Raw genomic sequence first — 17782 nt, forward strand, 5'->3', positions numbered from 1 at the left:
GTCCACTACTACCATAGCCTACTACTAGATTAACTTGTGACACATCTGCACCTGCTGCTATGATCACATTGAGTAGAGGCTGAGTGGCTGCACTAACCCCTGGTACATCCAAATCTACCCACAAACATGTTGAAAGATGCAATGCCAGCAATGTGGATTGTCAACACTGAAAACAATCAGTAAGCAAAGACAACAGGGATCACTTTTTTCTGTTTATTTAGCATGCACAATATTTGTAGTCGCCTTCTGCACAGGGGAAGTCCACACACACTGTGTGGTACCACTTTCCACAGAAGGTGCATTCAGTCTGCAAGATTGAATGAGATTGTCACCCAGTCAACACACATATGTGGGGCCCAAATAGGGAGCAGCAGGGCTAATATTTGGGGCCCACTTGGGAAACCCAACTGGGGTCCAGCTAATTTTGTCCTCAGTTTCCATGGTGGCCCCAAATGTGTTTTCCTAGATGGGTTTATGCTGGGTCCCAGATAAGCCCCAAATCAGGCCCAGTCAAAAAAAATATGTGGGGCCCAGATGGGTAGAAGCAGATCTGATATTTGGGGCCCACTTGGGTTACCCACCTAGGACCCAGCTAATTTTGTCCTCAGTTTCCACGGTGGCCCCAAATGTGTTTGCCCAGATGGATTATTGATGGGACCCGGATGGGCCCCAAATCAGGCCCAGCCAACAAATGAGTATGGGGCCCAGATGGGTAGAAGCGGGTCTGATGGTTGGGGCCCACTTGGGTTACCCACCTGGCACCCAGCTACTTTTGTCCTCAGTTTCCATGATGGCCCCAAATGTGTTTTCCCAGATGGGTTAATGATGGGTCCCAAATCAGCCCCAGACAACAAATGAGTATGGGGCCCAGATGGATAGAAGCAGGTCTGATACTTGGGGCCCACTTGGGTTACCAACCTGAGACCCAGCTATTTTTGTCCTCAGTTTCCATGATGGCCCCAAGTGTGTTTGCCCAGATGGCATTTTGGATAATGTAAGTAAGCTATAATTTAAATAAACTGGCTTTGTTGTACAGGTGATCTTTTTTATTAATACTGATTACTATGAAATTTTAAAACAGTATGCTTTTTTATATAATACATTTTTTGTTTGGAGAACATGTTGACAAAAATGTCCACAGTATACACAAAACAATAACAAATAAATGTTATACAGTTTAAAGGAAAAACAAATGCAGCAAACCACAGCTTCTCACTCATTCACCAATCCATTGGTCCTGAAAGAAATAAAATAAAATAAAAAATTAGTGCATTTTCAAAAAACAAAATCAGATTTGCGATAGTACTGAAGTTGTTTTGGAGGTTGTGCTGTTCAAGTTGTTTGACCTCCTACATTGAACTCTTTGAAGACCATGAGTATTCATGGAAACAGAAAAGCTATTTACAAAATGATTTACCAAGTAGGCACTCAAAAATTAAATTAATGTGAAATATTTTACCTTAAAACATTTAAGACAAATGTTTAAAAGATGTCTACATAGTTACAATGATAACTGGTGTTGTGGGCTGTCTCAGTGATCGGCACAGAGCTTAGAACAGGCAAGTGGTTAACCAGTTTTTTGCATGGTACAGCACCTCATAATGAACACAAAACAAAATAGTAAAATGTAACAAGGGCTATATCTACCAAGGAGAAAACAGATTCCACTTCTTGAGGTGTGTGCCAGGCGGGCGCCAATGATTTCACTTGTCATGTTTGCATAGTAAGCTAATGATTGATGAGACGATGTCAATATGTCATGTAAATTTTCATGTAAATCAAAAATAGGGCCATCAGATAAATCAGTGTGTTACTAATTACACTGGAAAAAATAGAGGCTGGCTCTGGAGTTCCTGGAGCTTATTCACATTCTGTGAGCAACCAAAAAACTGTTTAGTGAGAGACTTCTTCAAGTATGCTACAAGCCAGAAAGAAACGTAGTCATTCCTGCCAGCAGCCACCAACCTCCAGAACAACATGAGCTGATGGTTTCATCTCCACAATTTGTACAGTCTATCTAAACCACGTGTCAAAGTCAAGGCCTGCGGGCCACATCCGGCCAGGCATACATTTATATCCGGCCCGCAAGATCATTTTATATAGATGTACTATTATTGTTATGCATGGCCCGGCGATATGAGGCGCTAATAATATACAAACTACAGATCCCATAATGCAGCGCTGAAGCCTCCTTGCTGACCGCTAGGCTAACTGGGAACATTCCCGCGTCAATCAAGTCAAACTTCTGTTATTGCGAAGCTAGGCGCTCACAATGGTGGAGAGAAAAGTTGATTCGGAATGACTGCAGCTGTAGTGAGCATCCGTTATTCAAACATCAACAAAATATCTTACAACTAATGAACTTACCATATAGCACTTCAAAAACTTTAAGCCCTCGAAATTCCCGCTTTCCATGGCACCCAACGAAGTTATATTGCCTGGAAAGAGCATTGTCCATAATGAAGGCCATCATTCTTCTTGTGGCTTCATCAACAGTGCTCCCTCTGATCTCTGCCACAACAGCAACCTTAGGACACGCAAGGACAATAATTTTACTGACAGTAGTACCATCAGTCACACCTAAAAGAAAGCAAGCACAGCTACACAGTAATTAGGCTCTATAATATTGATGCTAATTGACTGAGAAAGAGTTAGGTGTCAAAGTCAAACACTGTCTGATGTGAATGCAAAGAGCTAAATGATTCACCAAAAGTAATTTCTTAAGTTTTGGGTTTGGCATGGCACAACTTATAACTAGGTAATGTTTGGAGAAGTTATTTTATTAACAAAAATAGCAACTTTTGTTCAGCTCTCCTCCCACTCCTTCATTGCACTGACCATGTTCGAACAAACAGCAACTTTCCTTGATCATAACTGCTAGCATGAAACAGACTGATTGAGGCATTAATCATTGAATATTGTTATCACATCATTATTATTTACCACTTCTTTTAGGAAGACAGGGTCTGCCAGTTTTTGCTCCAGTGCTGCCACATCTGCTACTGTCCGGATGGGAAATACAGCACCCTCGGGTAATACTGAAGCAACTGGTCCATCACGTTGTGTAAGGAGAGACTGTAGCATTCGACTGTGGACCCTCTGAGTGTCCTTAATGTCTTCCAGGAGGGTTAGAACACGTACAAACATGCTCGTATTGGTGGCTTGTAGAAGTTGTCTTGGAACTGGTTGTGAAACCACAGGTGAAGGAGTTGAGGGTTGTAGTGGCTGAACAAATGGATGAGTGATGTTCAGGAAGTGAGTTTCACTTGAATGTCTATTCTCCATTGCTGATGGTGGTGAGGTCTCTGGCTGTTCCGCAGTGTTGTCCCAATCCTCATCAGAGCTCGACGGGATCACTGGCCTTAAAACAAACAAACAAACAAACAAACAAACAAACAAACAAACAAACAAAATACAACAAACATACACACACAAATAAATAATAATCCAAACACATAATTTAGGGTACTGGTTAGTCCTACAAACTAAAAACATTAATGTATATAATGGCATCAAAAAAAAGTCTAAAACAGATTTTTAAAAGTCAACAAGTTATAAAGCGCTATTTTGAAATCATATCTGAACCTGATGAGCAGCAAGGGTCTGCTAAAGAAACTGTTAGTTTTTTTTTCTTCTTATAATCTCAATAATAAATTTTTGCTTTTAAGGTGTTTTCAACATAATTACCTCCTTTTCCGCTTCCCTTTCCCAATCTGCTTCCAGAATCCAAATAAATTCCACCAAGGAAGGTTTCTAATGGGAAGCAGGAAATGCTGTCTAAAGGGCCAAACTTCCGTACATCTTGAGCTAGGTGTATTAAAGAATGTATATTATAACCAACAAAGTCAAGACCATAAATCAAAGCAAAATCTTTCACAAACTGCTTCAAAACATCCTCTGCATAATCACAGTCAGTTATCAATATACAAATCAGGACTTAGAAGAATTCTTGTAGATACAGATAACAGTATAAAGTATCTATACATTTGGCTTGGTATATTATTCAGTAGAACTGGGCTTGTGTAATGCAAAACTTGTCTCAATTCAGTTGCTTTCTACGTGCTAATTTCAATGAGAGACCTTGGTTTCCTTGCAAAACTTTAAGGAAGATATTGCCTGACAGAAACCATGAATGCTGAAATCAGTTAAAATTTGCATAGACTGTCTGCATTTTCGGGGACTTTTTAACCAAAGATAAATAAGCTTGTGCATTACCCCCATATCCCACACCCAGCTCGTTCAAAGTGACACCCCAACCTGGTGCTCTTTGTTGGCCATAGCACAAAGTTTCATCAGTCCTTTAGTCAACAGAAATTTCATGATAACATAATCTTTAGCATGTTCATCGCAATCGTAGTGCTCTTCCTCAAGTGTTTTATTCTCAAAAGAATCAGAGTACAATATTAAGTCCTGATGATGCTCTGACTCATTTTACTGTGAAACGAAACTAAAATGTTCAACAACTTTCTGAGCTCTTTTGTCCTCTGAGATTGCTCCATTGCTTTCTGAAAGACAGCTCACAGATTCTGAAGCTCCAGGTTTCATCACTCTCCAATCAAAATTCAAAATTAACTGAACCAGCAGCAAAAGAAGATCCAAACTACGCTTCACATTTGATAAATACTGTCATTAATTCCCTCTTCCTGTCTTGTTTCCACCACGATTGAAAAAAAAACAAAAAAAAAAACATCATACTTCTTGCACAGCTCTCTCGTAGTATACTTCAAGAAAAGTTTCCCCATCTGAAATATGTTTTCCACATTATTCCCTTGCTTATTATACAACAGTGTACAGTTGTTTATTACTAATCGCCTGCTGTACATTCACAGTAACTGCCATCTCCTTACAAATGTTTATTAGATTAACCACACTTATACAGACTGTATATAACAACCAACTCTAAAATGTTTGTTCGCAGAGTAAAGACACCGACAGACTACACTAACGACATGTGATGTTACAACACTAGTGAAATATTAGTGTCATTTCATTCATTTCAAAGGTTTATTTGCATGACGCACAAACAGACACAATTGAAAGGTACAAATGTGTTGTGCATGAAACGAATTCAAACGTGCTGCAGATGTGTCACAAGTTGATCTGGCTGTAGGCTGTGGCACTTGGCCAGAGGTGGCGCTGGTTGACTCGACTCCATGTTAGTGCACAAAGTAAACTGTTCGCTTTAGTTGTGAAGCAAAAACGCTGAAACCGGAGAAACAAACCGTGCGAGGGGAACGATAATGACGACTAGAGTCTCCCGATTGTTTACTCTAGCTGTCCTGTGAACAACATCGGCGTGGTATTACTTGTTTGCTGTTTTCGCGATCGCGTCGTGCATGAGGATATCACCAGGTAAACTCGCCACATTTTTATACATTTTGTTGTTCAACAGCATCAAGACTGACGGAGTGTGTTTCAGATAACCTCACAAGTGTCACAGATGACACATTTGGCGTTTTTTTGCTGGTTTGTCGGTAGTAGCTCCTGAAACGCAAGACTACCACACATCTGTTCGACCAACGCCAGTTGATCTAAACGCCAGTAGATCTGGAACACTGGCACCGCAGGAAACAATTTTTCGGTGAAAGAAAATGAGGACAGAATAAATGTCCCGGTAAGTAATATTAAGTTTGTTGAGTTTAGTAAACTTCAGTGAAATTAGAATACCAAAGAAAAAATAACACTTAAAGAATTATTGCAGCCGTGGAATACAACAGACAGTATGCTACTGAGGGGAGCTAACATAAGAGTTATGAGTTATAAGATATAATCTAAGTCATAACATTGCTGTATGGAGCTGCAGATTTGGTTGCAGGTTAATATAGCTGGACTGGCCATCGGGCATACCGGGCATATGCCCGGTGACTTATTTTTATTTTTTTTTTTTGTAATGGCATGAACAATGAGAGGTGGTGGATTGGCCAGATGCAAGTCGATGTGTAAAAATAACTCAGTTGTTTGGTGGTGGCTATGGTGGGGCTTCCACAGAGGCCAGCAGGTGGATGAGGGAAGGGGAGGCAGGAGGAGAGCCCCGAGGCAGCCGCCAGTCCGAGTGTCAGGTGAGCTGAACTTCAGGTAAGAAGTTATGACCTGCAGTCTGTCTGGGTCAGATATAAACCAAGTTTAGGTGGAGTTTATTTTCGTTGTGCTGACTTTTTACCGTCAGTTGCAATAACTCGTACTGCGTTCTAGCCAGCTTGACGGAGTTTTTATACAGCTGTTCGGTTGCTATGATGTTACTGATAGTGAACTTTATTTTATTCATAAGGTTAGTTAGTAGAGTTGCCAACGGCTCCTTAAAAAAATGGAATGGTCCCTCATTCAGAGAAAATATTACACGTTTCGTATTGAGCTGAGAAGAGACGCAGTTTGTCCCGAACTTTAGCTAGAATGGAAAAAAGACACAAAGCTGGAGTTATTCTGTCGTTACGCTGCACAGCGGCCTCTTCTCTCATTCTCTCCCCCTGCCTCTCCTGTTGCTACTTCAATCATGAAACTGATCAATGATCAGCTGATAGGTTTTCTCTCTTGTTTGTTTATTGCCCACTTTGCGCCAGAAAGAGGAAACCAGCAGATGTCGCGCTAAACAACAGCAGCACGTTTAAGCTTGATCAGCTGTTGTTAGAATTTATTTAATATTAATTTCTAGTATCAGCTGATGTTTGCTGGAGCCACAGCTGTAAACCTGCTGGTCATGATGGTTTGGATATGTGGTGAGAGGGAAACATGAAGATGAAACCAGGAGATGTCCTTACTGAACCATCAGAGCTGTGATGGAGAAACAGGTTTACCTTATAGGTGACATGAATGAGTTGAAGGGAAGTTATGAACTGTTTCTGAGAGACAAATAACACCAGGATCCTTTTCTAAGTAGCTGACAGCTGGTAACTGTGCAGGGGCGGGTCTAGCAAAGTGTTGCCAGGGGGGCATGTAGGGCATTAACAGGGAAAGGGGGGCACAAGGAAATACTTTCTTATTCTCATTTAAAATATCTAGCTTTTATTAAATAATTATCTAAATCTTACAACCAAAGTTTTTATCTGACATAAAATGTATAGAAATCATACATATACCAACAAGACAGTGTACATATGGAAAAGATATATATAAATCTTATAAAGTTTGTATCTGTCTTGTGTGAAACTTGTATGAAAAGCATACAAGAGTAAAAACAGATATAAGATCCCTTGAAAAATTATATAATGAAACTTGTATGTTTTGGATACTTACTAAAACAATATATGAAAGTAATGAGAAAGTGGCCACTTTCACGAGTTAAGTCATATAAGTTTTTACTATTTCTTTTCCATATGGGCACTGTCACAACAGTATTTGTTTTCATTCAAAGGCTTTATGGCTTTACTACCTGGTGGGCCGGTCTCTAGTCAAAATGCCCGATTTTCTGTCCCAGTCCAGCCCTGCAGGTTAATACTGGCAGTGTCACCATGCCAGCTGACTGTATTTCATCATCAGCCAGTGTTGTTCTTTATCAATATTACCAAAGTTTACCATAAGGCAGCATAGAAAGTATTTACTTGCTTTCAGGTTTTATTCAAATGTTAGTCTTTTCAGTTGTTTCCCCACTTTTTTCCTGTTTCAAAATCAAACACCAGTTTGTGAGAAGATTATCTTCTTTTTTTAACAGGCAGATAAAGTTTTACATTGGCATTGGCTAATTTGTCAATTGTTTGTTACAAATGTTCGTATTTTAATATTCAAAAATGTTTTTGCCCAAAACATATGTGCACTATATGTCAGTAAAAATACTATGCAAATATTGCTGTCCTTGAATGCTGAGTAAACACTGACTGATTGTATCTCTTGTACTTTATCAACGCAGTATCTAAAAACTTTGCACCGTAGTGGTTAAAATCTCATTCTAATAAGAGTTAAAAGCACATTCAGTTATTAGGTTTATAGGATTATTGAATTATGGTGAACGGTTGGTAGAATTCTTTTTTTAAACATTATCTGCCAATTACATCTGCCACCCTTCTCCAAATCTGTGCCCCTACCTGGCCCCCCCAACAAAAAATTTTCTAGACACGCCACTGGCGATAACATCTCATATGCTCCCATTTTATTGGATTGTCTAGGAATACCGGGAAATGCAGTGCTTCATGTCTTTGTTTAACCTTCAAGTTAACCCAAAACAATTGGTCACAGGTGCCATCTCGAAGTCCAATAGTCAGGGGGTCGCTGTGGTTTAAGACAATTCCTGAATATTGATAACCTAGACTGGCAAAGCTTGCTGCGCATGTCACTTGAGTCATGTTCATAGGTCTGCCATATAATGTAGCATGCTGTGTTGTAGCAGGCATGTGTGAGCATATATAACAATCTTTGCCTTCAGTGCGATTGTATATATATATATCTATACCAGGCGTTGTTCATCCAGGGATGGATGTGGTCCTGTGTCACTTCAGCCAGGTGTGAGTTGTCATATGTCCATGCCCTTCTATGCAAGTTGGCTTCTTGATCCTTTAAGTGCAGATTGGAGAGGAATCACACAGCAGTTTACTGTTCAACACAATGTCCTTGTTTTTTAGTAGCTTTACCATCCATTCTGCTAAAGTTGTCTCTCTAACAGATTTATCTATTGGTTCACTTGTTATTGGTAGTGGAAAAGGTCTCCCATGAATTATTTCAAATGGTGTCAATTTTTGGGAGCCCTGAGTTAGTCTCATCCACATTTTTACTAGACCTATGCACTCTGGCCATGGTCTTTTTGTTTCTTCCATGCATTTCCTCAGTCTTTGTTTTATAGTGCCGTTAGTTCTTTCTACTAATCCTGCACTCTGAGGATGGTTATGCACAATGATTTTTAATGTTAAAATCTAATACTTCTGAAACTTTTCTGATAACTTCGTTGACAAAATGTGTGCCATTGTCAGATCTAATCAATGAAGGAATGCCATAAGTGGGAATGAAATGATTACATAAACATTTTGCAACGGAGATTGCATCATTCCTTTTTACTGGATATATCTCTGGCCAGTTTGAAAACACATCTATAATCACTAAAGCATATTTTGATCCTTGACATTCATTTAGTTCAATAAAATCCATGTGGATGGTGTGAAATGGATGAGGTGGTGTGGGGAACTGGCCTCTCTTAGGTCTTAAATTTCCTTGTGAGTTGTGTTTTTGACAGATTAGACATGTTCTTACAAATTCTTTCGCTGAAGTTTCAAAATTTATAGTGTAGAAATGTGTATTAATTATCTTTAACATCCCTCCTGTTGACACATGCGTTATACCATGGGTCACTAAGGCTGCTGTTTTGTGTAGAGACTTTGGTAATATTGGTTTTCCATCACAAACCATTAAATCATCTTTTAGTTGTGCTCCACATTTCAGCCACTTGTTCTGTTCAGTGGTTGTTGCAGCTTTTTGTTCGTCTCTTAGTACGTCAAGTGGTATTTGTGTACAACGTTCGGATGTTAGAAGCGTTATCGTTTGTTGTGCAGCCTGCTTTGCTGTTTGGTCTGCAAAGTTATTTCCTTTTGTGACAACAGAGTTGTCTTTTTGATGTGCCGCACATTTACAAAGTGCCAATTGTTTTGGCAAGGTGATCACTTCCAGTAGAGTCTTCAGTAGGTCACCGTGTTGTACTGGGTTACCTGTGGATGTGACCATACCTCTGTTTTGCCAAATTCTCGCAAAATGGTGTACTGCTGAGAAAACATACTGGCTATCAGTATGAATATTTATAGATTGGCCTTTGTGTAGTTCACATGCTCTTATAACTGCTTTCAGTTCTGCACTCTGTGCTGAGTGTGAAGGTGTAAGAGGTTTTGCTTCAATCACACTGTCTGCTGTAGTTACTGCATAACCTACGCAATTTTGGCCAGTACTACTTTTAGATGCTGAACCATCTACAAAAATATTGCTGAAACCAGGTTGTGGCGTGCTGTGGATGTCAGCACGTGGTTTGGTGTCTTCATCAAGCTTTTCTATACAACAGTGTGGGTCACCCTGTCCTGGCGTAGCTAAAAGTGTGCTTGGGTTTAGCTGGCCGCATTTTTCAATCTGTATATGTGACTGTGATAACAAAATGCCAACATAGGATAGTTGTCTTGCATGAGTCAAATATGATAAGTTGGCTTGCAACAGAATGGAGGTTACTGCATGCGGTACTCTAATTATTAGAGTATGACCTAGTACAATGTCAGCTGACTTTTTTACTGCTTCTGCTGCTGCTGCACAAGCCTGTACACATGTAGGTAGTCCTGTGGCAACAGAGTCTAATTTACTGGAATAAAATGCCAATGGGCATTGTTTTTCGCCAAAGGCTTGGGTTAACACAGCTTTCATGTACCCTGCTCCACCATCTACATGCAGGTAGAATGGTTTGTCATAGTCTGGTAGAGCGAGTACAGTGTTTGTTTGTAATGCATTTTTTAAATCTATAAATGCCCTCTCTGCCTCTGGAGTCCACTGTATTTTATCCTTTAATGCTAAGTTTTTTCCATAAATCACGTCTTGTAACGGCTGAACTTCAGCTGCATAATTTGGAATCCAGGTCCTGCAGAAATTGCAGAGACCCAAGAAACTCATCATTTGCTGTTTTGTTAAAGGTTTTGGGGCATTTTGTACAGTCACTTTTCTACTATCTAGTAGTTTCTTTCCTTCTCCCGTGAGTGTATGCCCTAAGTATGTAACCTTTGGGCTCCACAATTGCAGTTTGTGTTGTGAAACCTTGTGCCCCTGTTCAGCCAAATGTTTTAACACAGTTAAGGTGTTCACTTTGCATTGCTCCTGTGTGTGCCCTGTTATCAGGATGTCATCTACGTAAAGCAGATATTGTCCCGGTGCAGGTAATGTACACAGTGACATAGATTGTTTCAGTGCTTCGGCATACAATGTTGGGCTATTTTGAAACCCTTGTGGTAGCCTTGTGTATGTGTATCTTTCACCATTAAACGTGAACCCAAAAAGATGCTGTGAGTCAGGGTGCAGGGGCACAGAAAAAAAAGCGTTTGACAGGTCAATCACTGAGAACCACTGTTCTTTTGGTGTCACTTGATTTAATATTGTATGTGGATTGGCCACCACCGGTGGTACCGTTTTTGTAATGCTATTAATAGCACGAAGGTCATGTACCAAACGAAATTTTCCTGTATTCGCCTTTTTTATTGGAAAAATGGGAGTGTTACATGATACTTTATCTGATTTGATTAAAATTCCTGCTTGTTCCATATCCGCGATTACAGGTTTAATGCCTTCCATAGCTTCTTTAGATAATGGATATTGTGGTTTTACAGCTCTGTGTGAAGTAGTTGTTTCCACTCTTATTTGATCTGCATTTTTTATCAAACCTACGTCGGTCGAACCTGAAGACCATAACTCATCAGGCAATTGCTCTAGCTCTGGGTACTTTTCTATTGTTAATGAATGTCACTCATTATCATTCTGTGTCATACAGACGTTTGCACCGCCCGATAGATGAGTTGTGGGTAGGGATGGGTATCGTTTAGGTTTTATCCGATACCGGTGCCAAATCGGTACTTTTGAAACGGTGCCGGTGCTTAAACGGTGCTCGAACCGGTGCTTAACCCTTGTATGGTGTTCGGGTCTGTGAGACCCGTGTTCAGTTTTTTTCAAAAGAAAAATTAAACAATTAATTATTTTTTCACGTGTAAATGTGTTGTGTCTTTCCACTCACTCCACTTGATTATAACTGATTTATTTATAACATTTTATATAAAAGAAAAACGAGAAGCACATTAATTCATAAATGTGATCTAACAAAGGTAAAGGGAAAAAATTAACCATGTTTGCTGTTCATATGTCTTGTAATTGGGATGAAGTAAACATCTGTTGAGTAATTTAACATAAAATTGTTTGATAGTGTTAATTTGGAAAGCCAAAACTCTAGCGGGTCCACCAGACCCATGAACACTGGCTGAGTAACAAAAATATGAACACCACACAAGGGTTAAAGAATGGAGAACACAAACTTTGTCCAAAAACCTCTCATGTTCAGCTGGTTTTTTTTGTAAAAAGATAACAATGTTAGCCTTTTCTGCAGCTATGGGGCATATATGGCATCACTCTTGGCTGGAAGCAGTGCTTAATCAATGGAAAAAACACAAACTTTTTCCACTTTTTCTTTGGTCATTTTAGCCTTTTTGGCCAGGGTGAAGGGAGTATCTGCCATCAAACAAGAAGACAGCCGCATGTAGCTATGATGATGTTTGCTAGTTCACCTTACATGCATTAATGTAATAACGTGGTTAGCCTACTCAACGTAAATTACACACGAACAACATGAAGCTACTCACGCAGAGAAGAACGGCTGCTGCTGCATCATCATCCGTCATCATCTCTGCTACACTGGCAGGGCTAGGGGCCAGGACTCTATTCTTCGGGTTTTTGGGGGATGTTGCTCCGGGTCCGATAACTGGCAACCCACCCGACGTGCACGGTGTGAGGTCTCGCAGCAAGCTATCAAATACGGCGCATTTCTGGGCTTTTTAAAAAAAACGCTATGCGTCGCCAGGTGTTTCATCGGATTTGAGGTGTTACCTCCTTTGACAGTATCACAGTATCAGCTTAAAGCACTTGTTGCAGGCTGCTGAGTTTGCATATTTTGCTGTGAAGTACAGCCAGACTTTTGACCGCTTCGCCTTGGACATTTTTAATCTGTAGCTCTGCTCTAACAGAACGTACGTACCCGGCCCCGCCTACTATCCTCGGAAACGTAAAATGATTGGCTAGAAGTGTATCACAGCTCAGGAAAAAAAAGCACCGAAATAAAGCACCGAAATGTGCGCTGCTTTTCGGTCTGGTTACTACCGTTTATGTCAGAACCGGTGCCATCATGGCACCGGACACCGGTACCCATCCCTAGTTGTGGGTATTGTTGTCATTACCCATCCTAATGTGTAGCGCATGCATTTTGTCCTTCTGCCTTGTAGCCATCCCTCCTGAGCTTCCCCTGTTTTCTCATATCTGTCAGTTTCTACACTTCTGAGGACCCGCCCTAAGTCTCTCCAATCTGTGTTATCATTATGAGTCACTGACACATGTGGGTTTGGCATCCTGTTTACTTCCTGAATTTTCTCGCTCTGTATCACTGAGCACACTGCATTTCCGCTTTTTGTGACATAGAGGTGCTGCAGTGTTAAACGTTGTGGGCCTAGTCTGTGGATCTGTGCATCATATTGAGAATCTGGGCTTAATTTATATTGCAGTGTGTTGTGATACTCTGTATAAGGAAGTACAACAGATGTAGGTGGCAAATACATTTTGGCTTTTTGTTGTAATGGCTCTAGTGAGGGAAGATCTAGGGTCCAGTAGTAATGGGGCTCTGGTCCCGCTTTACAACCATTTGGGCGTGGTTCGATGCTTTCTATTTCTTCATCATTTAGCATTATGTAACCCAGTAGAGAAAACTACCTTTTGTTATTTTTTTCTTGTTTTCGTTTTGATTGTATAAATGTATTTTCATTATTTTATTTTGAAAAGAAACATTTATTTTGAAAAAAGGAAGTGTGATCCTCTAGCAAACTTTATTTTCTGTTGCTGGATCACAAGGGATAAATGCCTTTTTCATTGGTTGAAGGTGGTTTTAGCCCCGTCTTCCGAAACACCAGACCATCATTTCACATGAGCTAGATCTTTTCGCACGTGGAAATAGATGAGACAGGTCACGGATAGCTCGTGCGGAATTTTCTAACATTTTGGTGAGTTTAGCCCATGGGTTTGAAAAGTTAATAATGTGTTAGTCTGTTGCTAAAAGTTGTTTCTTCTGTTCATACCGATTCGCGAGTGGTAATTTGCTGTTTAAAAACGGTTGAAATGCTGTTGTGGTAGGATTTGTTTAGCATACTCGAAGGATGATTGGAAAAATGTATTATCTTGCTGGTTATACCTATTAATCATAATTTCATGGTTAAAAAGAGAACAAGAAATTCATTTGTTGTTTACATGGTTAAAATAATTTCATGTATAACGAGAGATATATTCAAAGCATGCATGTAATGTATTACTGTGGTAATGTGAAAGAAATGTGAAAAGAGATAAAGAACTAAAGCTATAGCTGTGATACAAGAGAAGAAACGGAGCTGGCTGTGTACAATAATGTTAATATTGTTGTGCAGGCTAGGTTTTTTTCCCTTGTCCGTGTGGAAGGAACTAAGATTTTGGATTCCAATGGATTCTCTCCGGATGGAGATGGCGAGCCTGAGCCCAGACTGAACTTTGCAGAGGAACTTACTCTTCTTCCTCGACGGAGACTCCCAAGTGGTAACACACAAACCACAAACGAAAGAGAACAAGAACTAGACTAAGAATTTTTGACTTGACAAATGACCAAAGACAAAAAGACAATTGAATATTGAGCTCAAACGACTATTTTTGGGGTTAATTTTGTTTTGCCGGCTTCTTCTTCTTATTGTTATGGTTATTATCACTACTACTGTCAATGTGGAATTTGTGTCTTGTTTATTTCATTTTTGTGCAAAATAATAACTGTTGCTGCTCAAATTCCTGTCTCCAGCCATTTCATTCTGCATTCGCCTCGCTTTCTATTGTAGCCCTGCCGAACCTAGCAACTGGTCCGTAGTTTGGCTGTCCTAAACTATTTAAAATGAGTCAGTGGTTACAATTAGTTCTGCATGCATGCCTTGTTCTCCTGGCACTACTCCTATCTTTAGTTTTTTTAGTGCGTCTCTTCCTAACAGATTCACGGGGCATGACGGGTCATAGATGCACTGATTTTTGCATGATCTGCCGCTGTCTCTTAATACTAAAAATAAAGGTTTTGTCAGTCGCTGCACTGTAGTGTGACCTGATGCTGATTTTACTATTAAAGTATCTTCTGAGAATTGTACTTCCTGTGGTTTTTTGTTCAAAATGGTTTTACAAGCTCCTGTATCACATAACATCTGCACTGGCTTGCCATTCACATATACTGTCAGCGTAGGTTTGCCTTCTACTTCAGAAACTAATTGATGGACATTAAATACTTCTGCATCACTTTTGTCATTTTCATTTGGCTTTTTCTCATTTAGTCATTCATTTAAATATTGCCGTTTGTCTGTTTTATGTCTGCAATCTCTGGCGAAATGCCCTTCCTTGCCACAATTCCAGCACATATTATCTCTTTCTTCACTTCTTTCGCGTAAGTCTGTCTGTCCTACGTATCTCTGGCCCTTTCCTCTAAATCCTCCTCTTCCTCTTCCTCTATTTCCTCTCCTCTGTCCCTGTCTGTTACCTCTAAATCCTCCTGAGAATGCGATAAACCCTGTTTCTGGATCTAATGTGAAAGTACCTGTGCTTGCAGTTTTTTTCTTTATTACACGGAGAGCGTGCTCGGCATGTTGCAATGCGTCGGCTAGTGGTCCCGTATTCATTGTAACCCAGTGTTTTCAACGTGGGATTTCACTGAGGGTAGCAGGCCATTCAGGAATGCATTTTTTAGCTGCTGTTGGTAAGGACCGTCGGGACCTTCATTATAATCCATTCCTGAATGTTGCCTAAAAACCGGACGCAGGCGATCTAAAAAATCGGACGCTGTTTCATTTTCTTTTTGTTTCACTTCGCCAATTTTGCCATAGTCAGCCCTTGGAGCTAATCGTACTCTGATGCGATCATATAAATTTGTGACGGCGGTTTGTAGGTCTTGACTTACAGTTGGTAAGGGTGTTCCATCAGCGGCGCTACCTGTGAAATCTCCACTAACCGTTCCCATTTTTAAACCTAGTATGTCTTGTATTACTTGGAACATTTCATGACCATTTAAATACCACTGTCTTCTGATCATTTCTACCGCATCTCTCCAGGGTATGAAACCTTCATTAAGAGGGGGAACGTCTTTTAACACATTTTGCCTATCTTTTTGTGACCACGGCCGAAACACGAATGTATTTGGGTTATTATCACGTTGTGCCTCTCTATCTGCTTCACCTTCCCCTGTGGGTTGGCCATATCTGGGGTTTGGTACTGCTATCATGGGAAAAATGCCGGGAGGACCAGGTGGATCGACATCACCTCCCATATCTCGTCCGTAACGATCTTTTCCTATTTTTTCCTGTGGATTTTCACCTAGTGCCATTTTATCTAACATGTTTTGTGCCTCTGCATAAAGACCAGGTTGAGGTCTAAACAGATCACAGGATAGTTTAAGGGGGGTCGCAGCAGCGGAAGTGGGGGCTGGCTTTGCAGCAGCAGAAGTGGGGGTTGGCTTCAGTATTGATGCTGCTCCAGGGAGTGGTGCATATGGTGGGGGGTTTGATACTTCTGCCTTTTCTTTTTTCTTTTCTTGTCTCTTTTGTTTATTCTCACATCGTCTATCTGCCTCTCGCTTCCATACTTGGAAATATTCTAATTCTTGCGTGCATTTTCCTTTTTTCTTTAAATCTTTTGTCTGTTCTACTTCTTTCAGTAATGCTCCTTTAAGTTGTGATAGTGCAGATGGGCTACATTTTCCTTCCCAGGTGGAATATTTGGTCTTTTTAGGATTTCTCCATCTTTGCACACTAATTTGTCCGGCGCCTGGACATTTTTTTTCTAACCACTGTTCATCAACAGTAAACTTAGTGGGCTGATTACCCATTAAAACAGAACTGCAGAGCTTTCTCTGGTATTAGACTTAAAGAGTGGTTACTGACTACGCCCTTCTACTCCACTCTATTTAGTGGAGCGGTGTCAGTTTTATGAGGCGGAACTCAACCGTTCTCTTTTGTCACCTGTACTTCAGCTACTGACAGGAAATAAAATAACAATAACAATGAGAGTGATTCAGCAGCGTATTGTGCTGTTTAAATCAATTCACTCTCAACACACAGAAAACACAAACATTTACACAGACATTTACACAGTCGCGCAGACCTTTTCGGCAGGTCAGTCCTAAAAATTCCTAATTTGAAATCCTTTCGGCAGATTAATCCTTAAAAAACTTTTATTTTGAAATCCTTTCGGCGGATTAGTCCTAAAACGTTTATTTTGAAATCCTTTCGGCGGATTAGCCCTAAAACTTTTATTTTACAAATCCGTGCAGTGGATTAGACTAATTAAATCCTTTCGGCGGATAAGACCTAAATTCGTTTTACGCGAGTGTAAGTGAGTGGTTTCTTTACCTCCCCAAGACTCTCTGGCTATGTTGAAAGTCAGCCACTGGATCCCAACGTCGTGGACCACTTAATGACACTGGCCAGAACCCGAATTTCACGTCTCTGGACTTTCACTCTTACCCAGAAGAGGCTGTCGACAGACTTTCAGTGCAGTTTCCACGACGTCAGGACACAGCGGCCGATGCTTCCTCTCCGACTTGGAGGACCAAGAAAATGTGAGGAGAAAATTGTTTAGAAGATAAAGAAACTCACAACTCAGATATCTATTTTTTACATGCGCATGGGCGGTCACGGTCCGATCTGCTCTGCACCAAGTGTGCACAACAGATGTGACACAGGGAAACCACCCAGGGCTTTCAGAGCATCCTTTATTTATACTTCAAATGAGCTTTCAAGGAAGTAGGAGTGGCATGTTCAGAATACAAAAACATTTCCATAAAAGGAGAAAACTGTTCACTTGTCTGCTGAAACAGGAGGTAGCTTGGTATGTATAGAAATTCAGACATTCCCATAAAAGGAGAGAGAGACCGTTAGCTTGTCTGTTAACACAGGAGGTAGTATCATATGTCACCGCATTCTTCTACACATATGGCTTCACTCTCTTTTCCTGTGGTGGTTCCAATTCACAAGCTCTTCTTCCTTTAAATGAAGCTACAACTAAACATAATTCACAAAATTAAAAATCTTTCATCAGTCTCCTA

The 17782-nt window shown here is 40.3% G+C and overlaps 1 protein-coding gene across 2 annotated transcripts; it reads right to left on the bottom strand.

Annotated features, from left to right (window-relative positions):
• Positions 1–199: 199 nt before the first annotated feature.
• Positions 200–8521, bottom strand: LOC146652781 (uncharacterized). Of its 2 annotated transcripts, XM_085382326.1 has the most exons (5): positions 8381–8521; positions 3688–3807; positions 2944–3361; positions 2368–2527; positions 200–1237 (listed from the first exon to the last, which is right to left on the bottom strand). In XM_085382326.1, the coding sequence occupies exons 1-5, from the start codon at positions 8392–8394 to the stop codon at positions 1221–1223; spliced, it is 729 nt and encodes a 242-aa protein (XP_085238452.1). In that variant the 5' UTR covers positions 8395–8521; the 3' UTR covers positions 200–1220. The 2 variants fall into 2 exon arrangements, with proteins under 2 accessions (XP_085238452.1, XP_085238451.1); XM_085382325.1 differs by lacking the exons at positions 3688–3807; positions 8381–8521 and having other exon boundaries at positions 2944–3513.
• Positions 8522–17782: the final 9261 nt, after the last annotated feature.

This window comes from Rhamphochromis longiceps, linkage group LG15 (assembly GCF_057381845.1).
Source record: "Rhamphochromis longiceps isolate RC_006_pf linkage group LG15, R_longiceps_female_GT1.1, whole genome shotgun sequence".
Lineage (NCBI taxonomy): Eukaryota > Metazoa > Chordata > Actinopteri > Cichliformes > Cichlidae > Rhamphochromis > Rhamphochromis longiceps.

Bases quoted from the DNA above. Each gene is read 5' to 3' on its own strand.
- LOC146652781 (XM_085382325.1), bottom strand. From the start codon at position 3,513: ATGCCATTATATACATTAATGTTTTTAGTTTGTAGGACTAACCAGTAC. The intron at 2,528-2,943 runs GTAAATAATAAT...GCGTGTCCTAAG, and splicing joins CTGTCTTCCTAAAAGAAGTG to GTTGCTGTTGTGGCAGAGAT.